This window comes from Frieseomelitta varia, unplaced genomic scaffold (assembly GCF_011392965.1).
Source record: "Frieseomelitta varia isolate USP_RPSP 00005682 unplaced genomic scaffold, Fvar_1.2 scaffold_201, whole genome shotgun sequence".
Lineage (NCBI taxonomy): Eukaryota > Metazoa > Arthropoda > Insecta > Hymenoptera > Apidae > Frieseomelitta > Frieseomelitta varia.
The window spans coordinates 487,378-503,702 of NW_025109762.1; the positions used below are offsets into that span (position 1 = coordinate 487,378).

Genomic DNA, 16,325 nt, shown 5'->3' on the forward strand with positions numbered 1-16,325 from the left:
AATATTCGCCAGGATAATTGATACGACTTGACGTCGTAGTGCTGGCTGACCATTGAAACCGCGCGCGATAATATATCACGGATAACAAGCGGTCGGTGCACGACCGGATAGTGGCACGGAAGGGCCAGCAGGAGGAGCCACGGGACTTCGTTACAGCTCTGGCTGGATGTCTACCGAGTGCTTTGATACGATTATGATACGCGACCGTTCCGCAGAGTCACTCTGGCTATTCTGGAATCGAAGGTGGAGGAGGCACTCCGACATGCCTGTCCGCAACAATAGTAAACGTTGCTGTGCATTGATTCACGAACACCGACAGTAGAACAGCGGAGCGAGAGATCGTGGCGCGTAGGTAGGGAGAATGATCGTGCGCGAAGTGACCCGCGTAATCGTAATCAATCATCCACGACTGTGCACTGGAAGACCGGTATCTCGTAATTTCTAGTTATCTGGGGGGGGAGGGGGGAGGGAATGTGAGATGCACTGTTGCTTGGACGCGTGGTAGATTTATCATATTCGTTTTTTTTTTCTTGTTTCTTTTTCTCTTTTTTTTTTCAAGGCAATTTGATTGTACGCGTAGCTTGATTCTTCTTCGTTTTTGGATTGAAACGTTTGATACGCGTTTCTTGAAAAATGGAGATTATTAACGAAGCGCGCACGTTGCGAGTACTGTTAGCAACTGAGAAGAGAATCAATCGCGATTGGCTCTGGTTCATTGAGTCATGTAAAAATACATGGTTCACAGACATGTACAAATAAAATTGACCGAGAAGTCTCAATTATTATTGAAAATTGCATAGATAACATTGGGACAAACGAGTATGTATTAGTCTTGCAATTTCATAATATAAAAGCAGATTCCTATGAATGCAAAATATTTTTCGAAATCGTCACACGGCGTTACAAGAAGACCATTTTATACAATTTAGTCACATATTTAATTGACTAAACTCACTAAATGACTACGAGTATACCTGTATCTGACAAATTAACTTCTCCGACTGCCTAGGAATCCAAAGAATCCACTGCGAAAGTGAAAAAAACCAATTCCAGTTCCCATCGATCCAACTTCCCTCTCATCGCGAAAGATTCCACTCGTATCCGATCCGACCCGAGATTAAAACCAATCAAGTCACACCTAATACCTAACACCGTTTCAATTACTCGCTGCGTGGTTAAAACCGCAGAGAGCAAGCCTGACTGGCGGCTGGTTTAATGACTAACAATAAGTTAGACTCTGTGCGCACTATATGTAGCTGGACTCGTACATTGTCCGCAGGATCGTGAGGAACAAAGCGGCGGAGAAGGCGAAGCACGCGCATCAGCAACAGCAGGCGCAGCAGCAGCAAGGTCAGCAGCAAGGTCAGCCAGGATCAGGTGGTTCCGTGTCCGTGATAGCCCATGCACCTGCCACGGCAGCGGGTCACCCGGCGGCGACCACTCCCAACGCTTACAGCATCAGCGGTATCCTGGGAATCCCGACGCACCATCAGGATCCCAACGGCAACAGCATCAAGAGAAAACGCACCGACGACGGTGAGTCATTGAATTCTTTGATGTCGATGATCCTTCGACCTATGATTATTCTCGCTGTAACCGCTTGCAACAAGTTCCAGGCAAATCCGAGACCAATCGCGTTTACATTGTTTGCGAGCATTGACAAACTGTTAGAAAATGAATTAATTAGGTGACTCTGACGAATTATTGGGAAATCAATCGATGGAGTCTCTATGTTGTCGAGATTCAAGAAAATTGACACTCGATCCTGTACTGGCAATGATGATATTTGAGTGCTTGAGACAAAGGTTGAATGAATTTGTCAGATTTTAGAAGTTGAAATTGAACCTAGAACCTGGGTCAGATGACCAGACGACGAACTTTCGGAAACAGGTTTAACAATCGGGATTACAATTTGTCGATCGAAAATATGATAATTATCTATGTACAGAACCGACATTTTATTCGAGAAAAGAATAATGGTAGTGACGGTGCACGAGGAGAAAAAGAGTGGACGAGCTTATGTAAACGTCGGATCGGATCGCAGAAGGCGTCGCGGCTACATTTCACTCGCGACTGTTGGCCAGCGGGTTATATAAGGCCGAGCAAGAAAGGAGATATCGGCAAGATCGACGTCACAGCCGAGTAAATCGGCACGAGTTTCGCCGCAGTCCCTTTGGTGTATACCAAACAATGGGGAAGTCGGTGTGCTTCGCGAAAACGATGATACCGCGGTGACGTTATGTCGCTCGTCCCATTCAATTTGTAAGCTTCCATTGTCTACCAACTCGTCGCGAAACTTGAATTTTCGTCACCTTATTTGGTCGAGTGCAAAAGGATTCGTGGCGTAAAGGGCCGTCATTTTGCACGAATTAAGAGCGGAAAAGGAAAGGAAAATGTAACGAGAACGTTTGAACTTGCGATTCGATAAATTCAAATTGTTCTTTGATACGAATGATAAAGTACTTGCGAGAGACATTCGCGCTAGTTTCAATTCAACTCGACAAGCTAGTCGTAGATTAATCAAATTACCAATTTAAGAAAGTAAAATGAAAAAAAAGTAAAATTATTGAAAAATAATAGAACCTATGCGATTCATTGAATAACAGATCATTTCACTTTCCCATCAAACCAATAACAAGCTGTCTGCCAACATGACAAATGTAAAATCTGAACTCGTCTATCTTCCAATGTTAACGAACGCAAAGTCTAAACCTTCGATGTCAGATCTAATCTCGATGACCAATTATAAATCTATCCAAACATATCCCGACTTTAATCAAGCCTAATCCAATCGACGATCAAATGATTTCGAGCGTCACCGCGACCTGACCAAGATTAGCTACACACACACACATACATACACAGACACAAATAAATACACACATTGGGAATATCAGTCAAACGTCGAGCAGCACGTGCTGCGATTCATTCTGCTGTCATTGCGTGAATAACGCGTCCCGAAATATTCTCAACACGTGCCGGCTCGACACGTGGCCGACGCGACGTTGCTTCGACCCGAGGAGAAACTCAGCCAAATTTTGAACGCGTAACACGAATCCCCGATGCGATTCGTTGCTTATCTCTCGAAGAGGTGCGAACAGAAGTCTCCTCCGGGCCGAGACGAATCGTCAACCCTTCGAATTGACCCCCTTTTTGTTTCCTGCGATCCGTCACTAATCACCAGACTACGAACTTTCTCAGTCGAAATGATCTTTTCTAAGTTTGAAACTATGGTTGGTCAAATTATTTATAAATTATAGTACTTTCGTACAAATAATTTAAATATTTTTATAGATAGAAACCAATCTGACTTGCATACGTCGATTTGAACTCCAAATCATGTAATATCTTAAAAGTCGAACATACTTAATTATTAAACTTCTACGTTTAAAGTTCATCTTAATTGAACATCGAGGTCGCAATCATTTTTTCCTACAAGAATTTTCTATAAAGAAATATAACGCCGTTATCCCTAAGGTTATTCCATTTAATTTTAAATTAAAGATCAAATTATTTTCTTTAATTAAAGTTTTCTAAAATTAAATTTACGTATGAAATTTCACTCGGAGCATAGATTCATCGAGAGGTAAATTAAATTGAAAAATCTACCAACGAAACGTCCAACTCAATTTCCCAAAGACCGAATCTACCAAAAAATAAAAAAAAAAAAATAATAAAAAGAAAAAACGAACTCCACGAGAGAGAAGCGTCAATGTACTGGATGAAAAGTTACACGGACTGGCGTGGCGCACATAGCTGCACGTACACGCACGTATGTACATACATATCGATTCGTACATCGCGGAGCTGGATGGCGCGACGATGCCGATGGTACGCGAGTAATTCGATATAATCGGATTATGAGAGCGGCGATATGCGGTCGCAAAAGTGGTCGCGTCCGCGGCCAGAGCACTCAGTGTTTTGCGGCTCGGCCGAGGGTACGCGTATTAGATTATAAACTTCACAGACCACAGCCGCTTCTATCCCTCGGCAACGACACATTAGTCTCCCTGTCCTCCGGGGAGATCATCGCCGCTATTCTCGCGAGCCTGCGCCTCTTAACCGGTTGGAATTTCAACGAGCGTTGCTGCGATCTGCGGTGAAACACTTTGTACACTCGCGAATACATTTTCTGTCGCGAGCCAACAAAAAAACCGGGACCGTCGATGAAACGAGAAGGTCGGCCGCGATATGTAAAGTAAATTGCCGTTCACGTTTCCGAGTAAAGGATCGGTAGACCACAAATTTGTATTCCTTTTTGCACCGGGTAAATCGACGATAGGCTCGACACTTTGCGTTTATTTGTACAGGACGGGCCTTGGGACGGTGATACGGGCAGTGTGAAAGCAATCCTATCCACTCTGAGGAATTCCACGATTTCAATTTGACCATTTAAGCTATGTTTCGATGCTGTGGACTGTAGAGGTTTCTTTCGACGGATACTTGTCAGATACGAGCTGAGAGACTGAGAGGGACGAGCGTAATAAACGTGAAATCGTTGCGTCAGTTTTGTCGCGTTCCCATATAATATCTTCTACGTACATTTTCAAATTACAGTTGTAGTATTATAATCGTAATAGTCGTCTTTTAAACTTCCTCCATGGTAAGAGCTCCGATACTTTCGTATGGCACTTTCGTAGACACGCGGGAAATAAATAGAAAAATATTATTCGACAGAAACTGCTATTGACAATCATTTGAGTCTCCTGCGACTGGCACTTCTTTTTCTAGTAAAAACATAATAACGGAAAAAAGAGCGTAATAACGAAGAATCCATTCTGAGTTCTTAATCATGTTGAACAGTAATACATAGTCGAGGCATGCAACGACGAGAATTATGGGAGATTATATCGGAAGAAAGTGGTGTAAAATCTTGGCTGGCGAGGGTATTAGGTTCTCCCGTGGCTGGTGCCATAAATTCGTCGATAGGTACGCGCGCCGGACGGTTATGCTGTCTAATGCAAATTCTTGTAACTTCTGCAAAATTACGGTCACTGGTCCTCGACAGATTTGACAGTGGTTGAGTTATGGCGGAAGGAAGGTCAGCGTTTCTCCCCCCGAAAAGAGCAGTAAATCGAATAATTCGATTGATGCTCCGTTGGAGGGCAAAAGCGTACGCGCGCGAGCGAGCGAGCGAGCGAACGAGCAAGCGAGAGACCCGGCGGGGGGAGGCCGCGTTATTCGAAAGCAATTGAGTCAATGTTAAGCAATACAATACACGGGTAATAATGGACTCTGGGGTGAATCTGGTCCCGGTGTGCTGGTCCCCTACGCCTCGCCGTCCACGAATATAGGGTGGGACAACGCACGGCCTTTTGGATTTCTGCATGGGGCAAGAGCGCGCAGATGTAACGCGACAACAAACAGCCCCGATAGATTGCAACGCTTCCCTCGAGAGGTTGTTTCGTAAATTCGTAATAAGCCCACGGGATTCTTCGATTCGAGCACGCGTCTTAGCTACTTTATCGAACGCATAAATAACGCTGTCGATGCATGATCCACGATCCTATTCCGGGATTTCGACGTTTGACTCGACGTTACAGTTACAGAGGTCCAGCGTTCGTTAAAAGATCCAATTTGCAATTACTTGAACGTTTGAACACTTGTGAGAACTTTTTACAAATATACTATAAATGTATTTCGAAATTTCGTAAACGCTGTAGTGAAATATTGAGCGTCGCGATTATATTGAAACAACTATATATAAATTGCGAGGTGTCACACTAATAATAATAACATCCAAAGTGTAGCTCGTCGCGCCATACTAATTGCAAGCACCGACCAAAAACGTTTCGATCGATAGATCGGTCCTTTTTGCCATTTCGCTCTTACGTTCCTTCCAACCGAGATGTATTTTAAACGAATTCCCGAACACACGTTCGCCCTCTAAACTCTAATGAAATCCGGGGGACAGTAACGTTACACGAAAGCCAGGCTCCACAGCCGGGAGCATAGAACATAGAGTTAGGTAGAAATAGAGAGAACGGGATAGCAGACGATTAACTCGGCCCAATCGAATCGTAAAATTCAAGCAAGTTCATGGAAGCCCACGGTACCGGTGCGCCGCGTTTGAAACAGGGGTTTTATAGCGGTCCAGAAACAAACCCTGCCGGTCGAATGGTCGGGACCGTCGGCCGGCCGGACAATCACAACTTGACAGGGAGGTTTAACGAGCCCTATGCTACGTACTCCACCCATCTACCCTCGGATGGTCATTTAATTATTCGAGATACCCGAACGTTGGACCATCTACCCCCACCGAACGTATACCTCGTCCGTTTTCCCTTTCCCGAGTTCTGCACAGGCTGGAAATCGTTGGTTAGTTTCATCCTCCTTCCATGTCCGCCACCCTCCTCCACCCCTCGCGGTCCAACAACTAAAAGGGTATAACGGTATACGTCCGGCCACCCCACTTTGCCCAATCCACCCACCGATGTACCGGCACTCGTCCCACGTGCTTGTTTCTATATTAAACCGGCGGGATAGCCGGGAGATAATAAAGACATATAATGGAATCGAAATTGTTTCTCTATCTATCAATGCCATACACCGTCCCTCTATACGCGCCACCGTCCGACAGATTCAATTTAGTTTCGCGTGGCCACGTTTAATTTGTGTCTTGATTCGTGGGTAATACACGGGACCACGTATGCTAGCCGACGGTGAGATAGCCCAACGGGGATCGGCGGATTGATAGACGCGGAGAGGTAGCTAAGCGGTCAGAGTATTCCGGCCGTGATTCGTTCTGCTGGCCCGATTATCGCGTCCCAACGCGAACGCCAGAGTTCTAGCTTCTATGATTTTCGTTACACGTATGTGGATACGTAGGCATCCGTGTGACGTGGATGGTTGAACACAGAGAGCACCGCAATGCAGATGGTTTTTGGGTTTTGATTGCAGACGACAACCGAGACCTGAACGATCATCCCGAGGATGACTTGAAGAGGCAAAGAAGCAACTACAACGGTGACCAATTGTATTCGAACGTACGTATTTTCTCTTTTCTTTCTTTCTTTCTTTCTTTCTTTCTTTCTTTCTTTCTTTCTCTGTGTTTCTGCGTCCATTGAAAGCGGCGAACTATCTCAAAGCATCGGGCGAATGAAAGAAAAAAATCAGGAAGAGCAGCTTAACACCTAAGTCAATCCTTGGCGTTTCTTGCGAACAAGTAGCCCGTTCTCGCTGACACTCGAACTTTGCCTGCAGCATCCGGCGCTTCTGTTGCAGCTGTGGTCGAGTAAATGGAGCATCAAGGACGAACACAAGCTCCTGAGCGAGCTTGGAGGCGGCGGTGGCGGCGGTGCGAGCGGCGGCGGCGGCACGAACGGCACTGGAACCGGCGGAGGTGGCGGCGGCGGGGGCGGTAGCGGAGGCAGCAGCGGAGGAGGCGGAGGTGGCGGTGGCGGAGGTTACTACGAACACGGAGGATTCCCCGGGAACGCGATTGCCACCTCCGCCGAGCTGTACGACTCCCTGGGCACCATCAGCACGATGACGCAAGCGCAAACGCCCCATCTCTACACCCCGCCCATAGGGGGCACCATAGGTGAGCGACTAGTTCTTTCTCTGTTCAACCCTCCTGCACACCCTCCTTTCTTCTCTCACTGCCCCTCTCTCCTCCACTTTCGCACAAAATCCCGGACAGTGTGTGCACCGCAATCTCTTGTATATAATACCCCCGTGTGTACCAAGCCCCTTTCCTAGTCGACCTAGCACAAACCACCATCGTCGTCCCTTCCTTCGTCGTTTGCTAGCCTCTCTCATTCTCTCCTCTCCATCTTCCACGATGTTCCTTCTCTCCATTTGCCCACCTCTTTCCATACCTTCCTCCCTTTACTTCTCTTTACGTCCCTTTACGTCCCTCTCTTCCCTTTACGCTTATTATTGCGGCTTACGTCTTGCTTTGCATACCCATATCAGCTAAATACATAGCTTTAATAATGCATGAGCTGTGCTGAGCAGCGGCTACGGTGCTAGAAGAGGTGGCGGAACGCTCCATTCGGTGGTCTCTCTTTCTCTCTCTCTATCTATCTACCTATCTATCTATCTATCTATCTATCTATCCGTCTGTATCTTTCTCTTTCTCTCTGTGTGTATCTCTTACAATTAGGGTGTACCTCTAGGTCTCTCCTATCACTCACTATCCACCGAGTCTCATCTCTTTCGGCTATTTTCGAACTACTTTCGCTTGCGACACCTGCAACCACACCGCGTAGACTGGTGACAGAGAATCCCATTCGTACGTTCTTTTTTCTTTCTTTTTCTTTTTTTCTCTCCTTCCGAATGTGTCTAAACTAATCGCTACTGAACCATCCAGTTCAGATACTCGATCGTCGACACTCTGTAATCATTCGTTCGTCTAGTCTCTATCTCCGCTCTCTATGCTCCTCTTGTCTCTCGTTTCTCTCTTTCTTGCGCCGTTTAACGGCGGTCGATCAACGGCGGAGCGTACTCCTTCGAAACGCTATTGAAAAGCAACCATCGACGATGTTCTCTCTCCATCTGTTTCTCTCTCTCTCTCTCTCTCTCTTTTTTCTCTTTCTGTTTTTGTACGCATCAATACTATACGAGTTATATATACATATATGTATGCACGTGTATACGTATACGGTAAAGACGAAACTTTCTCCGGGTGGCACGTGTTGCGAGCAACTCGGTCACGCCGGGCCGCGGAACTCTTTCGGTCGGTGCTTTTCGGCATGGACGAAGTGAGCCGTGTAACGGCCGCTTCATCTCATGAAATTCAATCGGGGATCTTCGCCGCATAGATCGAAGAATTTTTGAAGGACGACACGGTCGGGCCAAGTCGATTGCACGGCTTGCTGCTTCTCGCCGTTAATATGTACGAGCCGGACGTATCGGTACGGTACCGGATCTCCAAGCTCGCGGAAACTAGCACTCACCCCTCGGCTCGACTCCTCGAAAGTCGTCTGTTTAGAGGGCGTAACAACGCTCGGTCATAATCGGTTTCGCGTTCTCGTCTCGATTTTCATTTCGATGAAAAACGTGAGGCTCGTCCGTTGTACGCAACACACCGACCGACCGACCGTCCGAATTAGAAAAATAGAACGAAACCGAGAGTACGTATTGGAGGGTGCTTTCACGATAGTGACGCGTGTCGTTTGTCGTTCCGCCTTGATCGCCAGCCAACGATACGAAAATCGCAAATAACGGAAAAATGGGGATCCCTTAATAGCAGGTGGTACTTTGACGCCGCTCGCGCCACTGACGATGCAAGAACTAAAATTGAGCCAAACATTGGACGGGGCTAACATGTCTCCTTACCACACCACCGGTGAGTTCGCCACCTCTTTAGTTTTCTTACGGTTCTAGCCCGGTTCTAACCTGCAGTTCGAGTGAATACTCTCTCCTAAGCTAATACCACATTGGTCATTCTTTTTTTTTCGATTTTTTTTTTTTTTTTTCTTTGTTGGAATGTACATGGAATCGTGATCATTAATTTCAACTAAAAAGATATATCCGTCCTCGATTGTCCTCTCCTTTCGTTCAAACGAAATTGCTACCAAACTAATGAATAACCAAAGAGCATTTCTCACGTGCCCTCTGTACGCAGAACGTTTCCTTACGTGGAAAACGTTGCCGAGAAAGTCGAGAAGATGCATAATGTACAGAACGTAATTGCACCCGTTTTCCCTTGTCAAGAGATCGCATGTAGACAATTACGGCCCCGGTGCGAGCCAACTGCTCTCTATAAGAAAGTGTTCGTGCTGTGTGCACGTTGGTACAGTTGTTGCCGGGATAATTTCCATGTAACTGACGATTCACCGTCGTGTCCCGTCATTCCCCAACTCCCCCGGTGCCCCCTCTTTAGACCTATTACTTACTACAGAGACAATTTAATTAAGCTTTAGACGTAAGGCGCTGATCGTTAGCTAGTGCTTGACTCGAATGTCGTGTTGTGTTGTGCATGGCCATAGCAGAGAGCAGTACCGTCGCAGTATCGTATGTAGGGGTGGGGGCCGGCGGGGGAGAGCAGAGTCCACCGATTTCCTTGCAGAACGATACAAACGCCACCCCCGCGGCCCCCAACACCCCCGGAGGGGATCCCGGACTGACGGTCTTGCAGCCGCCAGTTTCTCAGCCCCAGGTAGCATCTGCGATACCGCCGTACTCCACGATGCTTCCCAGTTTCGGACACTACGCCACCGGTGAGTACTGAACACAAACAACCCTCTCACGTCCTCTTCTCGTTTTCGATTACGACGATAAAAACGAATTGAGAAAAAAGCGAAAACGGTTGAACGGAAGGTAAGTTGGGGTCCGTCCTTAAAGGACTCTGACTTATCGACCTCGTGGATGAACGGCCCATCATTGCCAACGTGCGTTAACTCGCTCTTTATTATCCAAATCGTTTATCTTGCGATTAGAATTGCGAATAAAAAATTTTTGTGTTCTTTCTGGTCGACAGGGATTTAAATTACCGTCTAACGGGATTGCAATCGATATTTGTTTAGGTGGTGGTGACTATGCATACAGTGCAGCATACTCTCAATACTCGAGCGCACCGTACAGTGGATATGGTTATGGAGCAGCGACAAGCGGGTTGCTCAGTAAGTAAACAGTGAGTATGAGTACCGATTAGATTAGGGTCAACGAAATGTCTAGTACTAACTCATTGATAGGCTATGTCGGAACACAGCATCGACGAAAACGCGACTTGAATAACCACGCAAATACTTTACTCGCGTACATTGTGGAAGAAAAACGGTCGGACATAATCGGATCTAACTTTCTAAAACTAAAGAAACCCGGCGCTGTTTTATTACGTTCCAAGATATCGCGGATAAGATCGGACTGCAAAAAGCTCGCGGAATCGTGGTACAGGGGGCCGGTTTCGAAGTAGCCACGACTCAATGCTCGCCTTTCATAACGGACGATTGCTGGCACTTCATAGATCGCGATATTATTACTGCGAGTGAAATGCTCGGCCTACCTGACTATGCATATTCCCGTACATAACAATGAACGGGATAATAAACAATTTTTTTTATCCAACATGCGATACGTTCTCGGCTCGTTCCTTGCACGTGACGTAACGTGTGTATTCGTACTCGACACCGTAGAATCGAAGTTTCGCAGCACGACTTTTCCTCTTTCTATAATGTTATTTCGCAATTTCGTCGCGCTGGTAACTAACGAACAATGGTCATCCCGTCGAAAAACGGAAATAAGGCTCGTGTCTTATACGAACTAACAACATGCAGTCATATTTTAGGTTCCTGTTCTTTGTCCAAAATAAATAAAATCACTCGAAGTCTTAAAAAAATATTATCTCAACTATACTCTTACCAGAGTAAGACTATGATTACAGTGGATGTTTGATGAACTAACACAATGATCTGATATCTATATCTGAGCAATATATACGTTCTCCAAAATGCGCATCCATTATGATCATAGCGCCAAGTTCATTTACGATATTCGCAATTGTGAAAGTGGCATCGAGGAAGTTAATTTTTGTCAAAGAATAACACTCAAGCTGTCGTAACGTGAAAAAGTGAAAAGCTCCCCGGTGATAAGGTACCTCGATGATATTGAAAAATAAATAGCATCTTACTTTGCAGACTCGACGTACTACTACTGTAACGGGGACACGCTGGCGTCTTCCCACAGCAATTCGCAGCAGGGCGGCGGATGTAATAACACAGGGCCAGAGAATAGCACGGACGTGGCTAGTCGTTCGCCTTTAGCGGCAACCAGGGCGAGCAGCGGCGCGAGTGCCGCTTCGCCGACCGGAAGCGCGTGTACCAAGCCGGATCACACTTCCACGCCGACGGATCTTTATTTGGCCTGATTAAACGACGGCACAGAAGACAAAACTCGGACAGAGTGTCTTGCTGGAGCCGGAGCAGTGATCGATCAGTCCGGACGCCATATCACGAGGAACCACGCTGAAATTAAGCAATGATCTCTTTTTACTAAAAAAAGGTTCAGGAACGAGCAACCACGAACTGTTATCGTCGAGCAACAATCGGCAACACCTGAGATAACCACATGGCGAATTTCCATTAAGAACAAGAAAAGATATGGAAGAAAGGGCGGACTGTGACCAGATACACGTTCGTGTCAATGCAACGCAACATTAATCACGATGGAATCGCATATCGCGCTTTGGAGGACCTCGTCTCAATTCATACGAGCATCACACGAGAGAGATAGAGACTTTTCGAAATTTTCTTGTAACGCGCGTTAGACGACGATCGAAACATCGAGAACCATCGTGCGATATATAAGTTATATTTCCAAACATCGAACGCTGTTTGCAATTCATCGGATCGTTGATGGTAATTGTGATTAAAGATCATTTGTTAACGAAACCTTCGTCACGAGGGTTCGAAACCGTGTGTAGCATTGCAATGTCGATGTTGACGATCTCACTCGCGATCTCGGACGGACAGTGCAACGACGCCACGAGTGTCTGGTCCAGCAAACACTATAAGGACAATGCTGTCTAGTTACGCGGTCGGGATTGCAGATTGGCCCGCGAGCGTTACCGACAGTGTCGGTACTCGTGTAGAGTGCGCATAATTGTAGGTAGTTTAATTTAATGATCCTCAGTTAGTATAATTTCTACAGAATTCCCGCGATTCGGTCGTCCCTCCAAATGTGCCCGTGCATTCCCGACGAACGCATCGCGTCGTTGGTATCCATTGTTGACGATCGTTGCGTATCCCATCTCGCGAATGTAGATGGACACATTTGTTACCGACGGCGTTAGAACGTGTACATATATATAAAGTAAAGAAAAAGAATGATATATATGTATATATATACTTATATGTATATATATATATACATATATGTACGTGTATACATATATATATATATATATATATATATATATATATAAATATACATATTACCCGTGTAAAACAGAGTCAACTGCCTAACACGGCACGTTCTTTCTTCTAATAAGCACGACGACTTCCCCCCCATCCCTTACAAACCCCCACAAACGATATAAGTAACACAGTAGATATAACGAATAAGTTTATTGAAATTTTTAAATCAGGAATCGACGTAACGATCATTACTGTTAAGGATATTATATATATTTTTTGTAGAAACCAAAGACCACAGACGGATTGCCGAAAATGAGAATTGCATGCGAATCGCGTAGCTACGGCAGAGGCAGAGTTTTAATGGCAGTTCGAAAGCGATTTAGAGATTGCAAAACGAGTGCGCGAATTTGCGAGCGACGTGCAGGATCGGCGTGAATGTACAAAGCAAGGGGGAATGCAGCTCGTGAAATCGAGAAAGCGTGAAAAGCGAAACAAAATCGTGAAACGCGTGCTCCGTGTCATCGCGGTTGAAAATCAGTGAGAATGGCCAAGAGTACAATGCAAGAAAGTCGTTACCTTTCGATCAAGGCTGTCGTCCATCGTCGAGCATGGATCATGTCACGAGTATCTTTCCGCGGTCGCAAATATCTTGTCACGAACTTTTTCTTCCAAAACGGAACCACGAACACTTCCGTAACGGCCGGTTGATCGCGATTATTCCCGCGTTCCGTCCAACGGCTTCGCCACTCTCGCGCACCACTACGGAAATCAACAACGTACTTCCGGCATCGCGTCAAGCGGAACATTTCAAAAAGAAAAAGAAACACAACAAGCATCGCGGAACTGTAATTAACGTCTGGCCATCGCGATTTTAATGAGAAGTTATGTGCCTCGCAATTTCTTTATGATTAACGGGCAAAAATGTTAATTCGTAACCTTAATAAGGAAATTTACGCGCGCGTGTCCAGCGCCTCGCAATCTGCGCACACGATTTGTGCGCACGCAACGCTCCGGGCATGCGCGGCAAGTTTCGAGGCGGTCACGTGACGCGCGGTACAATTCAAACGCTGTATTTATACTCTACATTCCCCTCATCTGAATTCCGCAATTAAAAGAGCAACTTTTATTCACCTTCACGAGGATAATTAGATGTTTGTCGCTTCTATTTAATGAAAATTACAAGCAGTGCAATCAATATGTCAAAATATTTTAATTAATCATTTACGTAAGAAAAATAAGCTATCCGACTACATGTGATTATTAAAGTATCGCGTCACGCTTGAGAAATCCACCGTGAAATAGGTTTCCCAACGCGATTTCATTCGCATCACAGTTATCTCATAATTAACGAGTTAGAATTTCTCGAGCGTATCTTGTATGAACGATAAGAGTTGTCGATAACTTCGTGAATGTCTTGTTATATTTATTGTCTTCTATCGATATTCTTTTTTTTTAAATTGAATTTTATTAGAATATATTTATTAACGTTTTGCAAATGATTCGTACGGTCTTTCACCTTTTCCATCGTTACTTCCATATTCGCGTGGTATCGTTATACATGCACAATTCGTACAATTCCAATGAAACGATCGAAACAACAATATCGATCCTAAGCGTGCTCGCAACCGATTTATCGATCTGAGCGTCAGATGAACAACTTATTCGAATTATCTCGTTTATTCTATTCTGCCGATCGTTCGAAAAAGAAAATGAAGAAAAGGAAAGGAAAGGAGAAAGAAAGGGAACGTCACCGTGATTTTAAAACCGATATTTCGTCCTTCCCTGCTAGTTGTGTTCTTTAGATATTCAACCCGCTAACGCGATTACGTTTCTGCCGACATTCGTCGCAAAAGATAAACGATCTGTAAAAGCGATCTCTCATTGCGGAATAATTGCTATTTATAAATTGTCGTATTGTAGTGTTGCGTGTCGTAAAAGGAAGAAACAGGAACATGGAAATCGACGAGTCGAGAAAAAAACGAAAAGTAGAGAGAAATGGAGCGAGATGAAAAGAAAGAGAGAGAGAGAGAGAGAGAGAGGGAGAAATTGCAGTGCCGTTACTGTTTTGAGGCTGCAACAAATTCGAATATTGGCACTATCGTTTCACAAATCGTGATATATTATCCGCTGTCGAAGGAAAACGAGCTTTCTTTCGTTCATCCTCGTTTCACATCTACCGTTCTACAAAATACTTCCACGGTACACAGCAGATACAATCGGAGGGTCGATGATCGGCCAAGTGAATTCGATCTGACGTTCATTGCGATTTTTTTTATCACCTGTCGGGATTCTAACCAACGCGTACTTCACATTGTTAATCTATTATTATTATTATTATTATCGTAACGATGAGATGATTATGAATTCTTCTTTTTTATCATTATTATTATTATTATTATATTTTTTATTCTATCTGCTATTATCGCTATCTTTTTCCCCCATTATTCACATGATTATTATTAATATTATTATTTTTATTACTATTATTATACTATTATCATCATTATTATTATACGATTATTTAATGCCTTCTATTATTTATTAATTAGTATGGACGACCTATGTGTAATAAGTTTTGCCAAAGAAATCCGTCGAAAGAAAGAGAGAGAGAGAGAGAGAGAGAGAGAGAAAAAGAGAGAAATATAGAGAGCTATATCACGGTAATGTTTCGAGAGACTAGCTTCCATCAAATGGATGAGTTTTAGGAAACGAAAAAAAGTAAGAAAGAAAGAATTATCAAAAAATGCAAAAAGAGAAAAGCACGCGATATATTAACGTCGAATCGTAAATAGAAAAGCAGAAAAAAAGAGAAAAGAAGGGAAAAGGAAATTGATGCGTCACGAGAAGAATCACTTTTTTTTCCGCGCAGTATTCAAACGAAATGAAGTACACCCATAGTAGAGCGAAATACTTGTGAAATCGAGACTTCAGCTTGGATGTTGCGCCCCGAACTTTTCATCCGAGTAACAAACAGTTCTATCGTCTATTCTTCATTATTTTATTCTTCTTTTTTTTCCTTTCATTTCGCTGTCATTTCGTCCCGTGTGATATTCTTGTTCCGTGCGCCGCTCTTGCCGAGTCTCGCTGTTGATACTTGCAAACAAAACTCTGTACATCCTTTTTAAATAAATATGAGGTTTATATGAAATTCGTCTGGTGTTGTCTTTTAGCGACTAAAGGAACTTTCACTCAATTACAATGCATATCAAATAATTTAAGTGCAGTGAAAGATCATTTTTGTAAATAAACTGCAGATTTTTATGCAATTTTGGGAAATTTAAGATTTTAAAAATTTGTAGAATGCGTGTAAAATATAAAAATATATAAAATACCAAGAAATTCTCGTTTTTTTATATCGATTTTTTTAATTTATTTAATAAAAACATAATTTTTATCACTAAAAATATAAGATTGCGTAAATATCCGTAATGATTTTATATGTAATGACCAGAAGCATAATTGTTCTATAAATTTTAATGTATAACGAATGATAATTGAAAAAATTAATGAAAGAATTTTAGCATA

General features: G+C 44.0%; 2 protein-coding genes across 7 annotated transcripts in view; one reads left to right on the top strand and one right to left on the bottom strand.

The window, feature by feature from the left end:
• The window catches only part of LOC122526870 (paired box protein Pax-5-like), a 43,486-nt gene extending 28,303 nt beyond the window's left edge, over positions 1 to 15,183 (top strand). The window contains exons 4-10 of one of the 6 annotated variants that reach the window (XM_043650489.1): positions 1,280 to 1,536; positions 6,901 to 6,986; positions 7,225 to 7,543; positions 9,194 to 9,292; positions 9,936 to 10,166; positions 10,473 to 10,568; positions 11,583 to 15,183. In XM_043650489.1, coding sequence (XP_043506424.1) covers positions 1,280 to 1,536; positions 6,901 to 6,986; positions 7,225 to 7,543; positions 9,194 to 9,292; positions 9,936 to 10,166; positions 10,473 to 10,568; positions 11,583 to 11,812 — 1,318 coding nt within the window. In that variant the 3' untranslated portion in view covers positions 11,813 to 15,183. Of the gene's footprint in view, positions 1 to 1,279; positions 1,537 to 6,900; positions 6,987 to 7,224; positions 7,544 to 9,193; positions 9,293 to 9,935; positions 10,167 to 10,472; positions 10,580 to 11,582 lie in introns of all 6 variants that reach the window. The other 5 variants (XM_043650483.1, XM_043650487.1, XM_043650485.1 and 2 more) reach the window with 5 other exon arrangements.
• LOC122526871 lies at positions 11,813 to 13,606 on the bottom strand. The gene is made up of 2 exons (XM_043650490.1): positions 13,377 to 13,606; positions 11,813 to 11,909 (listed from the first exon to the last, which is right to left on the bottom strand). The coding sequence occupies exons 1-2, from the start codon at positions 13,604 to 13,606 to the stop codon at positions 11,813 to 11,815; spliced, it is 327 nt and encodes a 108-aa protein (XP_043506425.1).
• Positions 15,184 to 16,325: the final 1,142 nt, after the last annotated feature.

Bases quoted from the DNA above. Each gene is read 5' to 3' on its own strand.
- LOC122526871 (XM_043650490.1), bottom strand. From the start codon at position 13,606: ATGTTCCGCTTGACGCGATGCCGGAAGTACGTTGTTGATTTCCGTAGT. The intron at 11,910-13,376 runs GTAACGACTTTC...GCTTAATTTCAG, and splicing joins ACGACAGCCTTGATCGAAAG to CGTGGTTCCTCGTGATATGG.